Here is a 20,872-nt window from a genome sequence, read left to right as displayed (position 1 = left end):
AGAACTGCACGATGTAAAAATGTTAATTTGTTTCCAAATTAATCTATAAATTCAATGCAAAAGCAATTTTTTTAAATTGACTCTTTTTCAATGACATTTTCTCTTGCTTATCCCCATCCCTATTCCCCCAAGTAACCAGCTGGGCCTCCATTCTACTCCTAGTCTCCACAGCATCCAAGGAAACTCCTTCTCCAGACCCTTCTTAGGCTCCACGAGGCTCCAAGAGCAACTGCCCTCCCAGAAGGGCGGGCTATGGACTGGTAACCTAAAGATATGGGTTGGGGTCCTGGCTTTACCAACACACCCAAGATTCCCAAGAACTTTGTGCAAATCACTTAACTAGTCATCTTGTGGAGAACATGGAGATAGTAATACCACCTCACAGAGTAATCATTATGAGGATTACATGAGACAAAGTAATACATGACAAAGCACAGTGCCTGACATATAACATGTGCTCACAAACACAAGCATTTCACCCTCTGTTCCTTTCATTTCACTTGGATTGCATGAGCTCCAACATAACTGAAGTTACTAAAAGTCTACACCACTCGTGGTGGAAGTCTATAGGGCTAGTATAAGAGAGGGCTGCACTCCCACTCCCCAAAATGACGTGGGTCCATTCTTACCCAACCGTAGCAAGATCTTCCGTTCTGAGTAGCTTTTCATATTCCTCAGTGTTCCTGGAAAGAGTTTCAGGCTCTGCTGCATGAGAACCTGATAGTTAGCAAAGGTCTCCAAACTTCTTGTTCCACACCAGTTCACTAAGAAATGAGGGTTCTTTGCACATTTTGTAATACCAGTCCCAAACAGCAGGCCTGCTATGTGATGAGCATTTAGTAAAAAAGTTAATAATAAATGAGTACATGAGTGAATATACAGACTAATTATGATTATTTGGACAAATAGAGGCAAGAGGAGGCCTCCAGTTCTTTATATGATACCCCACAAATAAAAAAAGAAGAAAAGCCTATTATATTCAGTTGTCCACCTTAGCACTGTTCACATAGAATATACTCAAAACACTCCCAGCTTCCTAAGTGCCCACCTATAGGGAATGATTAAGCAAATTACGGTATTACCAGCAGATGAAATATTATTTAGTCACCACAAATGAAGTTTATGGCATGTTTTGAAGGAAATAGGAAAGTGCATGTAATGACATGTTACTCTCAGAATACAGAATCAAGTATCCAAGATAACTTTATCTATGAAAAAAAAAAATCTTAGAAGAAAAGGAATTTGCCATATGATAACCAAAATATTACAATGCTTGTTCCTAGTAATGGAATTATATTTTCCGTCTTTTACTTTTCTATATTCATTAAATTTTCTAAAAATCACTTATATAACTTCTACAGTCAGAAAGTTCTTTTGTAAGCCACAAAATAAAGAAAAATAACAACAAAAAGTGAGTCATGCAGAGAAAGCAGTGCTTGCTTTGGCAGCGTGAACCAGCATTAGCAGAAGCAGCTGGTACCCATGAAGGACAGTAGTGCACACACACTACACCAGTATCACCAATCACTTTCCCTGCCATAGTTTGCACTTGGCTTGTCCACAAAGATCATCTCCACTCACCATGCAAAGACTTTAAGTGTTTTCCTGCTTTTTCTGGTTTTCCTGGTGCATACTCCTGGTCCCACTCTTCTTTGACATGAATGCCAAACAATTTTTTCTGATTTAAAACCAAATGTCGTACTTCCTCTAGAATGCATGAGAAAAAAGAATAATTGACTCGATCAACCAGAAATACCTTTTGAAAACCTACTAGTATATGACAATGCCACTTCTGGTGTTTGAGATAGAGCAATGGATTAGAGAGGAAAAGCCCCTGACCTCCACGAGGTGTTGCCTAAGGGGCTGCGGCTTCGAAATACCAGGAAATTTAAACCTCAACTGGCAACAATGTCTACTTCCAAATAAGACCATTAAGTACTCAATATATGTTGTTTCATTTAATCATTACACTTCAAGGAAGGCATTACCACTTCTCCATTTCACAGATGAGGACCTGACACTTAAGCAACTTTCCTGTGGTCAGAGAGCTGGCTTTAGCAAAGCCAGGACTATACCCAGAGCTTCTTGTCCCCAGCTATAGAGATGACCCCTTCATGTCTTTCATTTCTGTCAGTACAGGGCTTTGCATGCATATGGCAGCAATGAACATGTGTGAGGAATAATGAATGAGCTGAGGGAGTGAGTGGATGAAGAGAGATAATGGAAGGTGCAAGAAAGACGTGGGGGAAAAAAGTGAAATTGGGTTCTGTGTTAAAGGATGGATAATAATTTTGGAGAAAGAGATGAGGCTAAGAGCTCCCTAGGTATGGCCAAATGCCTGAAGACGGATCCCATAATGAGGAAAAGCCTACTGTCTTCAGGGACCAGGGGATGGACCAGGTCTGAAGGTGGGAATGGCAACAGGAAAGGAGCCTTAGGGAACAGATTATATGACACCTTTAAGGCTGGACTCAGAAGTCAGAACTTGGTTCCCTAAGGCACTGGGCAGTGATGAAAAGCTGCACAGCAATGAAATATCAGGGTAGAGGGTGATACAGAAAGGTCATGGAACTGCTGAACCACCTCAGTTCTTGTCTTCTTGAAGGAAAGACTTCAATCAAGAAATGGAATTTGTGAAGCATGAACAGCAGAAATGTATTAGTAAAAGTACACTCTCAGACAGGGAGGGCCTGACCCAAGAGAGGGAAACAGCCCCGCCTTACATTGTGTGAAGGCTTTTATTTCTATGGGTAGAATTGCCTCCCACTCCCCTTTTATCTCTTTCTTCTCCTGAGGTGCCTAGTCCTCTGGCATTTAGCAATGCTTTTCTTTGATTTAGGGGCATGAGTAAACACATCCCCTTAATTTAGGGGGATGTAAACACATCCCTTAGGGGTATGTGAAAACCTGGAATCCTGTTGGGCTAGTAAGGTATCCATGATCCTGACAAACAGGATGACCCCCTTTCCCGCCCCCCCATGACTTCTAACAACAATCTCTTTGATTTAGAGGTATGTGTGAGCCTGGAGTCCTGCTGAGCAGCTGCCTGGGGTCTTGGCCCAGGTAGGAGCTGCAGCCAGTGGCTTTCTAATCAGGGCTAAATTTCTCCTTCTCCTGCTCATCTCTATCTACCTACCTACCATATCAATTATACTTGTCTGGAAGCCACTAAAAACAGCAATAATATTACCATATTCCATGGATTCTCAGATGTATATTGCTTTTACCTTTTAACATCTCTAAAAAAACAGGGATGCATCTTTACAATCAATGCCATAGTATAGTTTAACTGGCAGGGTTTTATTATTTTTATTTTTTTTAAATTTTTATTAAAATATAGCTAATGTACAGTATTATATTAGTTTCAAGGGTATACCATAGTTATTCAAGATTTATATACCTAAAGAAGTGATCACCAGAAGTCCAGCAATACCGTGCCATGCTATCACAATATTAACTACATTCCCTATGCTGAACGTTAACATCCCCTTTTATTGTGTCTTTGTTTTAAATTTTATATTAGTTTCAGGTGTACAGCACATTGGTTAGGCATTTATATAATCTATGAAGTGATCCCCCTCCCCCGAATAAATTCAGTACCCATCTGAAACAATACACACGAGGTCAGACAATCAAGTTCGCGAATTCATCACAGAGAAAGTGGTACACACCTCATTGCTGAATATCACTACCGTCAGCTTTGAAGCACTCCCCTTGGGAAGCTATGCACCAACACCAGTGCCTAGTCCACCCTTCAAAGCAATTTTGGAACTCTCTTTCTGGAATGGCCATCAGAGCTGTCGTTGTAGTACTCTGATGTCTTGAATGTCATCAAAATTTAATGTATTTCAGTATTTATTTTTGGGTAAAGAGTCACTGGGGGCCAGATCAGGTGAGTAGGGAGGGTGTTCCAATACAGTTATTTGTTTACTGGCTAAACACTCCCTCACAGACAGTGCCCTGTGACCTGGTGCATCGTCGCCATGCAAGAGCCATGAATTGTTGGAGAAAAGTTCAGGTCGTTTCATCTAACTTTTTCACGCAGGCTTTTCAGCACTTCCAAATAGTAAACTTGGTTAACTGTTTGTCCAGTTGGTGCAGATTCATAATGAATAATCCCTCTGATATCAAAAAAGGTTAGCAACACCGTTGCAACAAATTCGCAAACTTAATTATCAGACCTCGTGGACTGTAACATTATTGATTATATTCCCCACACTGTATTTCTCATCCCTGTGACTATTTTGTGACTACCAATTTGTGCTTCCTAATCCCTTCACTTCTCCCTCATCCCCCAAACCCCTTTCCGTCTAGCAACCATTTGTTTTTCCTCTATATCTCTGAGTCTTTTTCAGTTTTGTTTGCTCATTTATTCTGTTTTTTCAATTCTCTGTGGACAGCACACACCTTCCTTACTTCTTGTGTCTGGGGGCGGGGGGTCCCTGCTACGGCCTTGCCTTTAGGCATATGGCCAGAGGAAGGAGATACATGTCCAAAGTCACTAGCTAGTTCAAGATGAGACAGGACTGAATTCCGCTATCTGACTTCAAAGCCTGGGTCTTTCTACTCCTTCCAGCACTCTCCAGGACTGTTCAAAAGGATACTTTCTAGAATTGATCTAATATGGACACAAGTAAGAGTCTAGAGCAGGGGTGTCCAAACTTTTTTCAACGTTTTTCACCAAGGGCCATATGCAGTAAAATACACACACAGCCGGGCCACTCACTCGAGGTGAAGTACGTGTTGCCTCACCTGGTTTATTTAAGTAAACTAAATATATTTTTGGAATTTGCTGCAGGCCAATTAACGATGGATTGCGAGCTGCAGTTGACCGGTGGGCTGCAGTTTGGACACCCCTGGTCTAGAAGGTCTATGTGAAAATGTTAACATGGTGTCTCAAAGTGGTGGGATTTTAAAAAAAAAGTTTTCTCTTTTGTTTCTCTGAATCCTTTTGGTTTTTTTTCAATGAACATACAATACTTATCCAGGGAGACAGGCTAGGGGTGGGTGCCAATGTTGGCACCACCCAGGCACAGGAGGTCCCAAAAGGTGGCAGGCAGGAAGGTGGTGGCTAACAAGCATAAACAGAGACCCGAGCAGCATTTTCTGGGGCCTGAACACACCCTGAGGGATAACATACCACTGATAAAGAAACTAATGTGTGCACTAGGAAAATCAGACAGAGGAAACAAGGGGATGCTGCTTTTATCCTGTCACTGGTAAGAAGCCACAAGCCTCTAGAAACTTTTCAAATAAAATAGGAATACCTGACTTACCAGAAGATCCTGCATCTTCCGAATATCCAGCAGTCTTTAATCGATAATACCTGACTTTTCTTGAAACCTTATCCTTACTGTCCCAGAGCCTCAAAGTTATTTTGTGAAAATTTATTTTCTTCAGTAATTCCTTTGTCATGTTGATGTTAAAAATTTGGCTCCATGACACCCAGACTTTGTCCCCTTCATGCCACGGCCTCACTGTCTGTGTAAAAGAATACCAAGAGACTTTCAGTGTGGAAAGCTGGGAGGCTCAGCAGTGTAGGACCCATCACCAAAGACTGTACCTATTGGCTGGGCCCGCTCTTTACCTAACTTCTGTGTCTGGTTGTCCCCCAGGTTCAAACTCATATCAGGAAATGGGTGTCATGGGCTAGGCCCTGACACACCTCTGGGTTCCTCGGAAAAAATTAAGTCAAAGCAATTACCTGCAAACAGTATCCTTTCCAGTGACTCTCATCCCTGACTGAGCTGGGCCACAGGCAGCTGTTTGCGTGTGGGGGGCAGTCGGGTGTGCACACACATCTTCACATGCCATACACACAAAGAAAGAAATCGTGAGAGCTATAAAAACTTTTGAAACACCAAAGCAATTATTAGGTAGAAATATTTAAATAGAAAGTCATATAATTGGTCTTATTAGGTCAGTATGATAGGGTAGGCAGACAGAAATGAGCAGGAGAAGGAGAAATTTAGCCCGTTTTTCAAAAAGCCCCTTGCTGCAGCTCCTACTTGAGTCAAGATCCCTGCCAGCTGCCCAGCAGGACTCCAGGCTCTAAATGAAACACATACCTCTAAATTAAAGAGATACCCGTTGTTAGAAGTCAGAGAGGGGGGTGGGGGACACATCCTGTTTGTCAGGCTCATGGATACTTTACTAGCACAACAAGATTCCAGGTTTTCGCACATCCCAAAGGAATGTGTTTACACACAGGCCCCTAAATCAAAGAAATGTATTGCTAAATGCCAGAGGACTAGGCACCACAGAGGGGCAGAAGGGAGGCAATTCTACCATACAGATAACAGCCTTCACACAATATACGGTGGGGCTGCTTCCCTCCCTTTAGTCAGCCTGCTTCGCATCTCCACATCTCGGAGTATACTTTCTTTTAGTAATAAACTTCTGCTGTTCATGCTGCACAAATTTCATCTCTTGATTGAAGTCTTGCCTTCAAGAAGACAAAGAACTGAGATTCAACATAATTTTTCTGGGAACAACTACAGATTCTCATTTGGTAGGTCTGGGGTGGGGCCCAAGATCCTGCATTTCTAACAAGTTTCAAAAGAAGGGAGAACACTTCGCGTATTGGGTATTATATACAAGGCTAAACACACACCTTTACTCCTGAATCCAGGAACACTTTGACCACCGCTGGGAATACCACCATATCTACTATTTTAGGCTCTCCATCATCTGGCAGAAGGAAATACTCAATGTGGTAGAAACGGCGAAACTTTGCAATAGGTTTGTCCATTTTAGGGTTTTTTCTATATTTTTCGATCAAACTTGTATACTTTCCTTTATGACCTAGAAGATAAAAATGTAATGAGTCTTGTTTTAACCTCGCATGGGAAAGCACATCCATCCCCGCAGTTCCTTGGAACCAAGAAAGAGCCCAATGCTGTGGGCGGCCACCTCCCGCCACGCTGCTTGCCTAGCCCTTCTAGCTAGCAGAGTAGCAGGTAACTCTGGACTAGGACTAGGCACCAGGGTGCAAAATTTCAGTGCATGACTCTGAGAGTGAATGTCTCCTTATATTTTTTCACCTCAGGCACTTCACCTGCCTCATCCTAGTCTCCGCAGTAAAAAGCAAGTAAAACAAACAAACAAAAAAATCACAGCACAATGTGATTTGTGTAATACCAGCAGCATGAACAATGTTCTGAAGAACATCAGAGGAGGCAGCAGTAAACTCTGCCTGGTGGTGGTGGGGGAAGCCCCCCAGGGGACCTCAGCAGAGTCTTTGTAGAAGCAAAACTGGCAGTTATTCCAGGCAGAGGTCAGAGATCCAGCAAAACCTCATGAGTGAAGCTGCACAATGTGGGTAGATGGGATGAAAGGATGCAGAACCTAAGTCTGGGCTTCAGCCAGAGCCCAGGGTCTCCACCGCCCTTGACCTTAAAGTGAACCCTCCAAGCTAGGGCTTTGCACACCATAAGAAGATGCTTCAGGAGCTCCATAAATACTTAATTCAAATTTCATTCTATAAAAATATTATCACTACTATATTTAAAGCTGTAGTTTTAAATTTTCAAATTTTTAACACTCACAATTCTGTATTAATTTTGTGCCACCAGAAGAATTAGCTTTTGTGAGGAGCTTGGAATAAAGGTCTCCAGCCAGTCTCTGCTAGGCATTAAGATTTCTTGTAAAGGTGAAACTGATCAGAAAGCATTTTATAGGTCTGTGTTCTGATTCAATCTAAGGTGAGCGAGCAAGAGGACAGGCATACAGACCCTCTCACTTCCTGTCAATAGGAGAGAAAATTGCTACAACCCCTTTGGTGGGCAATTCAACAATATCTATAAGAAAATGTAAATGCATACAGTAAGTATGTCAACTTTATGTCATTGATAGGTCCTGGATTTTAATGAAACAACATACAATGAAACCAAATTTTACCATAGGCTAATTGATATAAACAAAAGTCCCTAGAGCATCTCAACAATGTTACAATGAAATGACTTTGAATGAAAGAAACAACATTAGTCAAGGTCCTCCTGTACCTTCAACCCAACAATTCCACTTGTTGAAATCCAGGCTACAGAAGTGGCCACCCACATACACACACATGTGCATACAAGGAGGGCTATTGCAGAAATGTAACAGAAAAAGTTTGGAAACAAGTTAAATGTCACCAATAAGGGGTAGAATAAATTAGAAACACACAACAAAATATTATATAGGTGTTTAAAAGACAACAACAAAGTAAAAACAAATATGCTCATTTCTTCTCAGACACTTAAGATATATTGTCAAAATTTTAAAAAGCAAGTTGTAGAACAGAATGTTTAGGATCTCATTTCTCTTAAACAATTTATTTAAATAAACTTTTATAAACAAATCCATAAATAGTCAGATATTGAAAGAAAAAAAACACTGAACCTAGAATTTTATATCCAGCCAGATGTATGTCCTTCAAAGGTATCGGCATGATAAAAAGACTCTAAAAAACAAAGTAAACAAACAAAACAGAAATAAATTCATAGATACAGAACAAATTGATGGTCACCAGATCAGAGGGTTTAAGGAGGTAGATGAAGAAAGTGAACGGAATTAAGAAGTTCCTATTGCCAGTTATAAAAATAGTCACGGGAATGTAAAGTACAGCATAGAGAATATAGTCAACAATATTGTAATAACTACGTATGGTGTCAGATGGGTTCTAGACTTATCAGGGTGATCACTTTGTAAGGTATATAAATGTCTAATCACTATGTTGTACACCTGAAACTGATATAATATTGTACGTCAGCTGTAATTGGAAAATACATTAATAAAAAGGACTCTCAGGCATGCAAGGCCTCATAAATTTTTGCTGCACAGAGATCTATTTTGTAAATGCCTTTGGAAGAAGCACCAAAATAAGAACAACAAGTCTAGAAGATGCTGCAAGAAAGGCAAAGGTTAAGGTGGTCAAGTAAACACCAACTTTCTTTTGGTTGGTATTTGACAGAAGTCTTTTTCCGTGTTCTTTTGCGTGATGTCAATAGACCCAAGATAAAAAGCATCATTATGGGTAGAGGAGGTCACCACAAAAGGACAAAAAGTTCTATTCACCAAGAAAATTGATCAATTCTAAACATGGTTGTTGCAACCTGCACAACACAAGCTGTTAAACATACACCTAACCACATAACCTCTAAAACATCTGAAGCAACAGTTGACAGCTACAAGGAGAAGCTGAAATTAATCATCATGGGCAGGACAGTTTAAGTAGACAAAAAAACAAAAGGTAGATCATAAAGTGGAGTGATGAGGCAGAAAAGGGTAAATAAAAGTGACCCTAAAGGGGGGCTGCACAGGCCTGCATCCCCTCCCCAGGAACCGCCCAGGCTCATCCCCTAGAAATAATCTAAGATGTCTATTCCCTCATAAAAAGAGGAGATGAGACCCAACTGGTATTAACTGGTTCTTCACACATGTGCAAAGTGCCAAAACCTGCTCTTTAATTGAACTCTAGCCTAATTATAATGCAAATTAAATGGAATGAACATTAGGCTCAGCCCCCCCCCCCGGGTTTTTCTGTGTGCATTCTGGGTAAGAGAATGCACAGAAACAAACTAGTTATATAACCAACATATGTCAATCAAATGGCCTCAGTCTATACCTCACGTCACCTGCTGTAAGGACATTTACCTACCCTTTCCTATATAAGAAAAAGCTCACCTAAAGTTAGGTGCAGTGGTCTGCCCCGGGGAACTTCTATGCTGGCATCTTGAATGAATTTACTTCCTTGCTCTCCTCCTTTCAGGGTGAGTCTGTGAATTCTTTTCACTTTTTGAGAATGACCAGGGGTTAATTCCAGTGACACAACATGGAGTACTTTTCTTTGCCCCTAATATTGGGGTTTAACCACGTGACTTGCTTTGGCCAATAAAAATTAGCAGGTGGGAGGTGCCCTGTGGGGACAGAGCCCCAAAAAGCAGTTTCCAGGCTCTCGGCCTCACATAGAAAGGTGCTGGCTCAGGTAGTAAATGGCCATCGACTGTGATCAAATGGCCATCAGCTGTGGCTAGTTGGCCGTCAGCTGTAACCAGTGAGCCATTGGGCACTAATATAACTGCCGTGGCTAGGCTAGCAGAAAAGGGGGATCTAGCAAGAAGATGGTGGCTGAGCTAGCAAGCGGCACAGTGAGGGGTGAGAATTGTGTGGCTCCTGTTTCCTGTTTCTCCAACCCAGCTGCCAGCGAGAGCATAGAGATACGACTCCCCTACTTATGGCTCCGTGGGTGTTCCTGTTTGGCCTCACCATATCCTGCGTTGTTATGTGGGGAGAGGGACCAGAGACCCTGCATGATACCCTGCACGACACATGCCCAAAGACCTGAAGAGAGGGCTTGCCCTCTGTTCTCTCTCTGCCTTTTGGTAATATGAATGTGTCTGGGCTAGCTCCTAGGTTCAGGTGGGGATGAGAGATATCTGGAGGAGAGCAGTGCCAGTGCAGGGAGCCCAGGCTCGCTCTGCTAACCTGCTCATCCAGGACACCAGGGATTCTTGTGTGAAGCCACTGACTTGGGGAGCTTGTTTGGATTTGTTACACAGCATTGTTGCAGTAATAGCTAACAGATCTAATTTTACACTCAGAGATTCAATACATCTGAGAATCTGTATTTTAAGTAAGGAATAGGTGATGTACAACCAGCTTATGGGAATGAAGGCCTTAACGTCTCTGTCATTTCTTAATCTGCAAAAAGGAGAAATAGCATCACCTACTTCTTAGGATTATTGAGAGGATTAAAAGTGTGAAGACCACACAGTCCATAGTGGACCCCCTAAAATTGCAGTTTCTTTCCTTACCTCTGCTCCTAGAATCTACCACCCTACTGGGGAAAGCTTGGAGAGGTAGCATGTGTGCCCTAAACTCCTGGGAGAAAGTTCTTAGTCCACCCCTTTTTGCAGTTGGAATTCTGCTCTAGTACTTACCAATATTCACTGGGAAGGCCAATGAGATGATGAAGTTGCAGGGGACGACCTGGGGCTCGTCGGAGTTGGAAATGATGGCAGGCCCGTGTGAGGATGCGACGCTGCTGCACTGGCGCTCAGAAGCCGAGTCCCGGGCCTGCGCTCCGGCGGTCAGGTTCTCCACACCACACTCGCTCGCGGACCTGGAAAAGCCGCTTCGGGAGGGCCTGGGCGGCATGCGTGCCTCGTCCTCAGCCTTGCACTCCCCGGCGTGCAGTGACATGCTGCAGTGTCCCCCCGCCCAGCACTCCTACCGGGAAAAAAATTAAGGCACTTCTGACACCTTTCTCCTCCCTCATTTCCCTTGTCATTTTCTGGGTTGAATGTACCACAGAGAATGGTGGCTGGCAGTAATCATGATATTGAACAACCCCAGGTTCTCTAACTTGAGTCTCTGTTCTCACCCAGCCCCAGCCGCTCCTCCTTTCATGAATCTGAGGTCAATCAGCTGGCTGTCCTGGAATATCTATCTTAGGTGAGGACAGTTCCCGGGAGCCACAAGGGTGGGGGTTGAATTCCCCGTGCTTCCTCTCAGGGAGGCCCTGGGGTAAGCTGCTCCAGAGCACAGCATGCATTTGCCATTTGGGGACTGGCAAACCAGGCAGGAGACCGCATGTGCAAGTTCCTGATGAGCTCAAGGAGGGCGAGAACCTTGCGGTCTGATACAAACGGGCACTGAGCGCCCAAGGCACAAGGAGGGGGAACCCCGGCTGATGCCAGGAAAAGAAGCCCGGGCTGCAGCGTGGGGTGGGGGAGTGGAGGCGCGGGGGGGGGGGGGGGGGGGCGGTGCGGACACACGGTCCCCTCAAGGCGCCATCGCACCTGCGAGCAGATGCGCTAGGTAGCAGCCGGGGCTCAGACCGCGGCGTCAGTTGGCTCACATACCCGCCGCACAGCCGCCGTGCGAGGAGGTTACGGGGGACACGGTCCGCCCCCGCGACCCCGCGCGCAACTGTGTTAGAGAGTTGCTAGGAGACAGGCGAGGACAAGGCCCTGGGGCGGGGCTCCCCTGGGGGCGGGACTTCCTCCCTCAGCCGGAAGTCTCAGACCCGCTGTGTGGACAAAGTCTGGCAAATAGTGTATCTAAGTAGGAAACCAGCCGCATTCATTCACCCGTCCACTCGTTTAATCTTTAAGGAATTCCTGCTCCAAACATGAGCACCCGTAATACTCCTGACCCTTACTTAGAGTACGGGTAAAGGCAAAGGAAGCAAAGGGCTCTGCAAACTCGGATCCTCTCACCCCACCCCAAACCTCTCTCATACAGACTTTTTGCTTCTGTCACTGATGTCCTTAAAATAACATCAAAATTCTGTTAGTGATTGTGAGCCCCAACTCAGACGAGGAAACTGAGGCTTAGAGAGGGGCAGCGATTTGCCTGAGGTCACACAGGGAGTGTGTGGCAGCACTGGATCGAAGCCCAGATTATCTGACTTGGGCTCAGCTGTAAAATCCCTCTTACCCCTACCCCTGTCTTTCCGCTGAGAGAGCCCTGGCTGCTGCTTCCATTGTAGAAGGCCACAGAACACCGAAGGGGATGGGCGGAGGGACACATGGCAGAGGTGACTGGCAGGAGGGGTCAGAGGCATGCTTCATAAAGGAGGAGACAAAAGCCAAACTTTGCGGTTTGCCAGGCAGTGAAAGAAAGACAAGGCATCCAGGCTGAGGGAACAGTATATACAAAGGCCCAAAGGGGTGAAAGCACACGGCAAGTTCAGGTAAGGGATGATGAGACTGGAGTGTTGGACAGGGCCCCTGGTACATAGCGCTGGAGGGCAGGCAGGGCACCAAGATGGTGGGCAAGAAGGAGTCACATTAAGTTTTCTGGCCAGAGAGAGTAGCACCACTCAGTAGCAGTTTGTTCAAGAGCATGGGAGCTCAGGTTCTACACACAATTGTTGGGGAAGCCGAGGCTTTGAGCTGAGATATGACTACTACCACTGGTCAAAGAGCAAAACTGTGGCAGACCTCTAACTGGAACCCTGGTACCTTTCCCCTCAGTGCCCTGCCTTCCTAGACCAACCCCAGGGGCTGGAAGCATTCCCTGCCAGAATATTGTCCATTGGCAGGCCATCCAATATTCCTCAGGTTCAATCAATTAATTAAAAAAATAAAACAAAACTGGGCCTCAAACTCTTAGCACTGAATGTTACATCACCCTGTCATACTGTACCTCCAGCAGCCTGTGGACTACCATCTCTAAATCCGGAAGTGCTAAACAGATGCAGAACATTGGAGGAAAAAAAGCCTACTAGGATACAGCTGCTCCCAAAAGGCCCCAATAAATAATGGCAAGTCAATGATACCTTGGACAGCAGGCCTTCTGCGTCTCAGGTCCCACCTGCTGGCTTGAGGCTAGTTTCCCTCCAAAAGGGAAACTCCAAAAGGTCCTTGATCACATTATCACCTAGGGCAGCAGTCAATCTCTCTAGCATCTCCCACGGGGACATCCCTGAGCTCAGGATTGAGAGGCCACAGGTCTCGGACAAAGAGCCAATCCAGGTCCTGGCTATGCATCAGAATCACCTAGGATCACTTCCAAACGTCACTTCTGAGGCTTCTCTCCAGACCTGAGGAATTGATTCTCCAGGGGTGGAGCTTAGGAACTGGTAACAGATTGTATTTTCCAAAGACAACCACCTCAATAGAGTCCCTCCCATGTCAACATGCCTTCCATTGGTGGTAGGTGTAGTCTTCTCCCCTTGCACCCAGACAGACTTTGTAACTACCTCAGCCAATAGAAGATGGTGGAAGTGACACTATGTAATTTCAGAAACCAGGTCATCCAACTATGACGATGTAAGTCCTCACTTAACATCGTCAATAATTTTCGTGGCTTAAAGTGAAACAACATACAGTGGTACCTTGGTTTTTTAATGTAATCCATTCCAGAAGACTGTTCGAGTTCTGAAACGTTTGAAAACAGCCAACAGCTAGGCCTCAGGATCTTGCACTCAGTGGAAGCTGCGTGACATGTTTGACTTCCGAGGCATGTTTGAAAACTGAAGAATTTACTTCTGGGTTTACGGCATTCGTCAACCGAAATGTTCATCAACGGAGACGTTCGAAAACCGAGGTACTACTATATAATAAAAACAATTTGACCATAAGCTAATTGATATAAACAAGAGTTAAGTTCCTTTGTCATCTTGTCAATGTTATAACAAAAAACGTTGAATAAAATGACAGTATTTGAAGACCTACAGTACTTCTGCCATGCTCTCTTGGGGCACTCATCCTAAAAAATCCAACTATCGTGTTGTGAGGAAGCACATCAGCCACAAGAAAAGGCCACATGTAGATATTCTGGCCAACAACCCCAGCTGACTTCCCAGCTGACTTCTAACCTCAGCCAGCAGACATGCAAGAGTGCCAGACTTCAAATGATTCCAATTCCCAGCCATTGAGCAACCTGGACTGACACTATGTGTAGCAGAAACCAGCTGTCTCCACCAACCCCTCCCCAAATTGCAGATTTATGACCAAAGTAAATTATTTTGTTTAAACTGCTAAGTTGGTGGATTATTTGTTGCAGAATAATAAATGACTACTACAGAACTCCTATTTCTTAACGTTACCTCCACCAAGATTTCATTGCACAGCTAAGATTTGGAAGCACTGCCCTGAGAGAGGTGGTGTCCAGGTCAAGACCCAGGGCATCATGGGATAGAGTGAGGACAAAGGTGTGCCACATGGTACTTAGGTATAAGAGGTGGGTCCATAACCTCTTCAGGCCTGGCAAAGTCAAAGCAAAAGGGGGCATCTGTTTTAGTTGTCTTCTGATGCATATCAAGCCACTCCAAATATTAGGGGCATAAAATAGCCATTTGTTACTTCTCACAATTCTGTGAGTCAGCTGGGTGCTTCTTTGTTGGTGTTGCCTGGGCTCACTCACTGGACTGTACTCATCTGGAAGGTCAACAGGACTGGAAGGTCCAAGGTGGCACGACTCAAATGTCTTGCAGTTGGTTGTATTGGCTAGGGCACCTAATTTACCCTCACGTGGACTCCAATCGTCCCCCGAGCTGGACTGGATTCCTCAGATGGCATTCTTAGCGTAGGGTTACAAGAGGCCAAGGTGGAAGCTGCAAGGCCTCTTGAGACCTCGGTTTGTTATTGGCCTAATGGAACTTCACCATATTCCACTGACCAAAGCACATCAGAAGGACCAGCCCAGATTCAAACCGATGAAGAATAGACTCCACCTCTGCTAAGAGGAAAGGCAAAAGCACATTGCAAAAGGGCACCCCATATATGAGAGCTATTTGAGGACAATCTATCACTGCTTTCTTCTTCTCCCAGGGTAGGGTGGCCCCAAAGCTTCCATGGGTACCCAGAGGGCTTTCTGAAGTAATCCCAAGACTCTGGCAGTTAGAAGCATAGTAGGGAAAAGCCACACCTGTCTTCTTACCACTCCTCTCCTAGCCAAAGTGCCCCCATCTTTTTAATAGCTTTATTGAGGTATATTTCGTATCACAAAATTCACTCATTTTAAGTGTAGAGTTCAATAATTTTTAATAACTTCACTGAGTGGCCAAATCATCACTATAAATAAGTTTTAGAACACTCTCACTACCATAATAAGATCCTCCATGCACATCTAAATTAATTTCTGTTCCCACCCCAACCCCAGGCAATAACTAATCTACTTTCTGTTTCTAAAAATTTGCCTTTTCTGGACATTTCATATAAATGGAGTATTAAAACTTGTGGTCTGGCGTTTTGACTGGCTTCTTTCATTTAGCATAACGTTTTTGAGGATCACTCAAATTGTAGCATTTATCAATACGTCATTTCTTTTTATGGCTGAATAATATTCCATGATGTACCATATTTTGTCTATCCATTCATCAGTTAATAAACATTTCAACATTTATGAAAAATACTGCTATGAATATCTACATGAAAGTCTCTGTGTGGACAGATGATTTCATTTTTGTTGTGTAGACACCTAGGAGTAGCACCTAGCTGAGTCAGGTAACGTGTTTCCCTGAAAATAAGACCTAGCCAGACCATCAGATCTAACGTATCTTTTGGAGCAAAAATTAATATAAGACCCAGTATTACATTATATTGCATTACATTACATGACATTACAAGACCTGATCTTACAGTAAAATAAGACCAGGTCTTATTTTAATTTTTGCTCTAAAAGATTCATTGGTGTGGATGGTCCGGCTAGGTCTTATTTTCAGGGAAACATGGTAGTAGTTTTATGCTTATCTTTTTGAGAAACTGCCAAACTGTTTTCCAAAGTTGCATGTGAGGGTTCCTGTTTCTCCCCATCCTCAAAAATATTTATTGTCTGTCTTACTTATTATACTTATGCTTATCGGTGTGAAATAGGATCTCATTGTGGTTCTATTTTATATTTCCCTAATGACTAATGATATTTAGATCTTTTTATGTGCTTATTGGTCACCCGTATGTCTTATTTGGTGAAATGTCAGTTTCTATCATTTACCCACTTTTTGATTGGGTTGACTGTCTTATTATTTAGTGATAGGAGTTTTTTGTAAATTCTGAATACAAGTCCTTTGTCAGGCATATATTTTGTAAATATTTTCTCCCCGTCCCGTTTGTCCTTTCATTTTCTTAATGGTGGTGTTGACAAAAATTCCCAAAGAGATGCAGAAAAAAGAGAAACTTTACTCAGGTGAACTGTGCAAACTGCGAGACAGAGTCTCCAGATACAAACCAGAAGTGTGCTCCACTGAGACAAAGAGAAGGCTGCCTTTTATACAGAAAGTTCTCATCCAGGTTCCCAATTTGTCCAATTTTATGCAAATGAGGTTGTCAAATTTGTACAGTTCTGATTGGTCATTATAGTGCAGTTCTGATTGGTATATTTAGCTGCAAATGAGAATATAATTGTGTAGTTCTGATTGGACAGGGCAGGTCTCAGTTCATTGGTTGAAAGATGAAACCAGGAACTCCCTTATAATAGTAGACTCAGATGGCAGGAGCATAGTACAGGAGGTTAAAAGCTCAGTCTGTAGCATTTCCCTGAAATGCACACTGTGTGAGAGGTCTCTAAGCCTCTGTTAGAGTCTGGTAATGAATTTGGGCCTAGTTAACTACAAGGAGTCCTTTTTGGCAGAGGTATTTCTTCTTGGCCTTCACATTTTCCCCTTTTCACCAAAACCTGTGAGCAGACAGCATTGATGATCGATCAGGTCAGCTCATCCTACATCAATGACATAGTGGTTTGGCTATGTGTGTGTTCCGGGCCCATCCAGTCCCTTAGTGGGACTCCTGTGGTTGGCAGTAGCCAATAAGGTAACTAGGGACATTTGCTTATAAGAGGTCTCCCAGGTGCCAGTCAAACTCAAAGAAATTCTCTGATGTTAAGTTTATCTTGACACACTGGTTTGAGTCTAGCAGGATTTCTTCACAGCCTTCTATAAAATGGCTAGAACATTTCAAGAAGACTTATAGAACGAGCAAATGCACTCAATTTGTGACATCAAGAAATTAGGGGTATGGGCGGACGGGTGGCTCAGGGGTATTGGTTAGAACGCGAGCTCTGGGCAACGGGGTTGCCGGTTCGATTCCCACACGGGCCAGTGAGCTGTGCCCTCCGCAACTACAATGAAGTCAATGAGCTGCTGCTGAGCTCCCAGGTGTCCAAGATGGCTCAGTTGGTTGGAGCACGTCCTCTCAATCACAAGGTTGCTGGTTCGACTCCCACAAGGGAAGGTGGGCTGTGCCTCCTGCAACTAACAACGGCAACTGGACCTGGAGCTGAGCTGTGCCCTCCACAACTAAGATTGAAAGGACAACAACTTGACTTGGAAAAGTCCCGGAAGTACACACTGTTCCCCAATAAAGTCCTGTTCCTCTTCCCCAATAAAAAAATCTTAAAAAAAAGTCATATGAAGTTTTCATATTTATCTATAAAACAAACAAATAAACAAACAAACAAAAAACTCAGGGGTAATTCGCTAATAGTATTCAACATTGGGAGTGAAGGTTTTAACTGTTATGGATTATAAAAATAAAGGGGATGAAGTGGCCTGATTGATCATTTTTATCCTTCGTGCAACCATTGCTCAAGTCTTTATAGGGGACTCTAGGCACCTGGTTATACAGAACATCAACAGCTTGACAATGAAGTATATTAAACAAAGGAGAACAATTTGTAATCCAGACCTCAAAATAACCCTGATGTTCCAGTGGGGAGCCAGCTGAAAATATCAGAAAATTTAAACCCTAACCAGCTAGTGGCACATGAGGAAAAACTGGAACATCCCTTAAGAGATTTTGCAAATTTAAGAAGCTTAGTTGTTTCTAATTCTACCTGGGAAGAGGTATTTATCCAGGAACAGCTGAAGGTATTAGCTGTGGCACAAATTCTTCCTTGGGCTGCAAGTAAGTAACAAAGGACAATGTTACTATTGAGGACTATCTGAGCTAAAGGGTATATTTCTGAATAGTAAAAGAGGTCATGAGTTGTCCTAGGGAACATGTTCCACCCATTCTCCATAAATCTAAACATTCAAGTGCCTAGGATGTATGTTGTTGCCTGCAGAAGATGTAACCTGATGGAAATTAATGGAATTATTGGTGGGCAATAGGAGCTTATTTTGTCATACCAAGGGTCTATTTTCATTAAGCAGTATTGGGGGTCTGTCTCTTATAAATTATAAAAAGGAAACACGGGGAAAATTCAAAACATGCATAACTATTGAATCATTATTTTTAGCAAAGGTGGTTTTAGAAGATTGGTGACAAATCCCAGAGTAAGCCAAAGCATGGGAAAAAACTGAAACAAAAATATTCTCTTTTCATCTATCGTCATGTGCCATAGATATCAGAAGTAGAAAGAGGAAGGATCTCATAGACCAATGAAATAGACTTCAGTAAACAAGTCAGGACCAGAGTTAGAACAGAAATGTCAATCCAAATGTTTTTCGAATACAAGCCAATAATGGGAAATGATTAAAATAGGCAATCTAAAACCCAAGGAAGGTGACCAGCTTGTCATAGGAATATTAAGGTCATCAAAATACCTAGGAATGTGAATGTTATAGCAACTATGAAAGAAACATAAAAATTGTGCATAGCAGGAGTCGACATTATTGGTTTGGGCCCAAATCTTGAGAACATTTGTCTGTAACAGATATCATCTGCTTGTCATCCTGGTTACCACTGGGCCTTCTGGTCAGTTGGAGTTTGGTCTCAGTGATGGATTAAACAGTCCACTCAGAGGTAGTATCTGGAGCCTTTCATAAGTGTCTTTAGTTGCGCTGTTTTGACTGCCTCGATGTCCTGAATCATTTTGACGTTGGGGAAAAGCCAGAAGTCACATGGTGCCAGATCTGGTGAATAAAGTGCATGAGAACACGCAGTAATGTTTTTGACAGAAATTGCTGTACCAGAAGTGATGTGTGACATGGAGAGACGTCATGATGGAGGATGATTTATGGCACACTTTAAAACACACCTTCTTTCAACCATTGCTTGGACCTGACTGAATGCACCAAACAAGTTGAATCTTGTCACATACTGTTACTAAGGTTTGACATGTGCTTCCTGTATTGAAGATCACTGCCTTTCCATTAGATAGCACTCGGCAGCACCATTTTCTTATCATTAGTTTATAATTTGACCCATCAATCAACATATGATGCAGAGGACTCTCAGACCATATAGACACAGATCCCCTCCCATTTTTAGTGTAAGACTCAAACAGAGAAGGGAAAGGAGGGAAAAACAAACAAACAACAAATCGTGTATAGACAAACCAAAGCCAAACTTGAGTACTCACAAATCAGATCCTCAACAGTGAGGAGCTGAGGGTCAGAACCTGGTCTCCCACCAAAAGTGGTATCACAAGTGGGTCTTGAGAGACCCCAAATGGCATAAAAGGACATTACAAAAAAAAGAAAACTACAGGGCCGGCCTGGTGGCTCAGGTGGTTAGAGCTCCATGCTCCCTAACTCCGAAGGCTGCCGGTTCGATTCCTACATGGGCCTACCCTGCTCAACCACAAGGTTGCCAGTTCAATTCCTCGAGTCCTGCAAGGGGATGGTGGGCTCCGCCCCCTGCAACTAAGATTGAACACGGCACGTTGAGCTGAGCTGCCTCCTGGATGGCTCAGTTGGTTGGAGCACGGGCTCTCAACCACAAGGTTGCCGGTTCGTCCGACACAACTAAGACTGAAAGGACAACAACTTGAAGCTGAACAGCACCCTCCACAACTAAGATTGAAAGGACAACAACTTGACTTGGAAAACAGGCCTGGAAGTGCACACTGTTCCCCAATAAAGTCCTGTTCCCCTACCCCAATAAAATCTTTAAAAAAAATAAAAAAGAAAAAGAAAACTACAGACCAGTATCTCTGATGAATACAGATGCAAAAATCCTAAACAAAATTCTAGGAAATCGAATACAACAATTCATTAAAAAGATTATTCATCACAACCAAGTGGGGTTCATCCCCCGAACACAAGGATGGTTCAACATCCACAAATCCATCAATGTGATACATCATACAAACAAAATAAAGGACAAAAATCATGATTATATCAATTGATGCAGAAAAAGCATTTGACAAGATACAACATCCATTTATGATTAAAACACTTAATAAAATAGGAATAGAAGGAAAATACCTTAACATAATAAAGGCCATAGGAGGACATCATAGGAATGGCGGCAGCAGGGCGCACTTTCTGAGTTCTCCTCCGGATCTTGTTGCAAACAGGACCTATAACCCATCAAAGAAATTTTCGCTCGTCACACAGGATAGCGGGGAGATTCGTGGATTACTTGAAGCTAAGAAATACTTGAAGGTACGCTAATTGGGCGAGCAGGGGAAGGAATAAGAGGAGCGGCGTGAAAGCGCCCGGCCGGCAGCGGCGGGAGAGCCCAGCCCCCAACGGAGCCTCAGCTGGCGGGGGCGAAAA

The 20,872-nt window shown here is 43.4% G+C and overlaps 1 protein-coding gene across 1 annotated transcript in view; it reads right to left on the bottom strand.

Moving 5' to 3' along the window:
- CFAP92 (cilia and flagella associated protein 92 (putative)) overlaps positions 1-11,948 on the bottom strand; it is a 129,829-nt gene extending 117,881 nt beyond the window's left edge. Inside the window, exons 1-6 of the mRNA XM_033121420.1 lie at positions 11,784-11,948; positions 10,923-11,211; positions 6,614-6,804; positions 5,277-5,481; positions 1,582-1,707; positions 630-705 (exon numbers count right to left, since the gene is read on the bottom strand). Of these exons, the coding sequence (XP_032977311.1) occupies positions 630-705; positions 1,582-1,707; positions 5,277-5,481; positions 6,614-6,804; positions 10,923-11,184 (860 nt within the window). The 5' untranslated portion in view covers positions 11,185-11,211; positions 11,784-11,948. The remainder of the gene's footprint in view (positions 1-629; positions 706-1,581; positions 1,708-5,276; positions 5,482-6,613; positions 6,805-10,922; positions 11,212-11,783) is intronic.
- Positions 11,949-20,872: the final 8,924 nt, after the last annotated feature.

Source organism: Rhinolophus ferrumequinum, chromosome 2 (genome assembly GCF_004115265.2).
Source record: "Rhinolophus ferrumequinum isolate MPI-CBG mRhiFer1 chromosome 2, mRhiFer1_v1.p, whole genome shotgun sequence".
NCBI lineage: Eukaryota > Metazoa > Chordata > Mammalia > Chiroptera > Rhinolophidae > Rhinolophus > Rhinolophus ferrumequinum.
The sequence above is the reverse complement of the archived record's forward strand: the minus strand, read 5'-3'. Positions and strand labels throughout refer to the sequence as shown.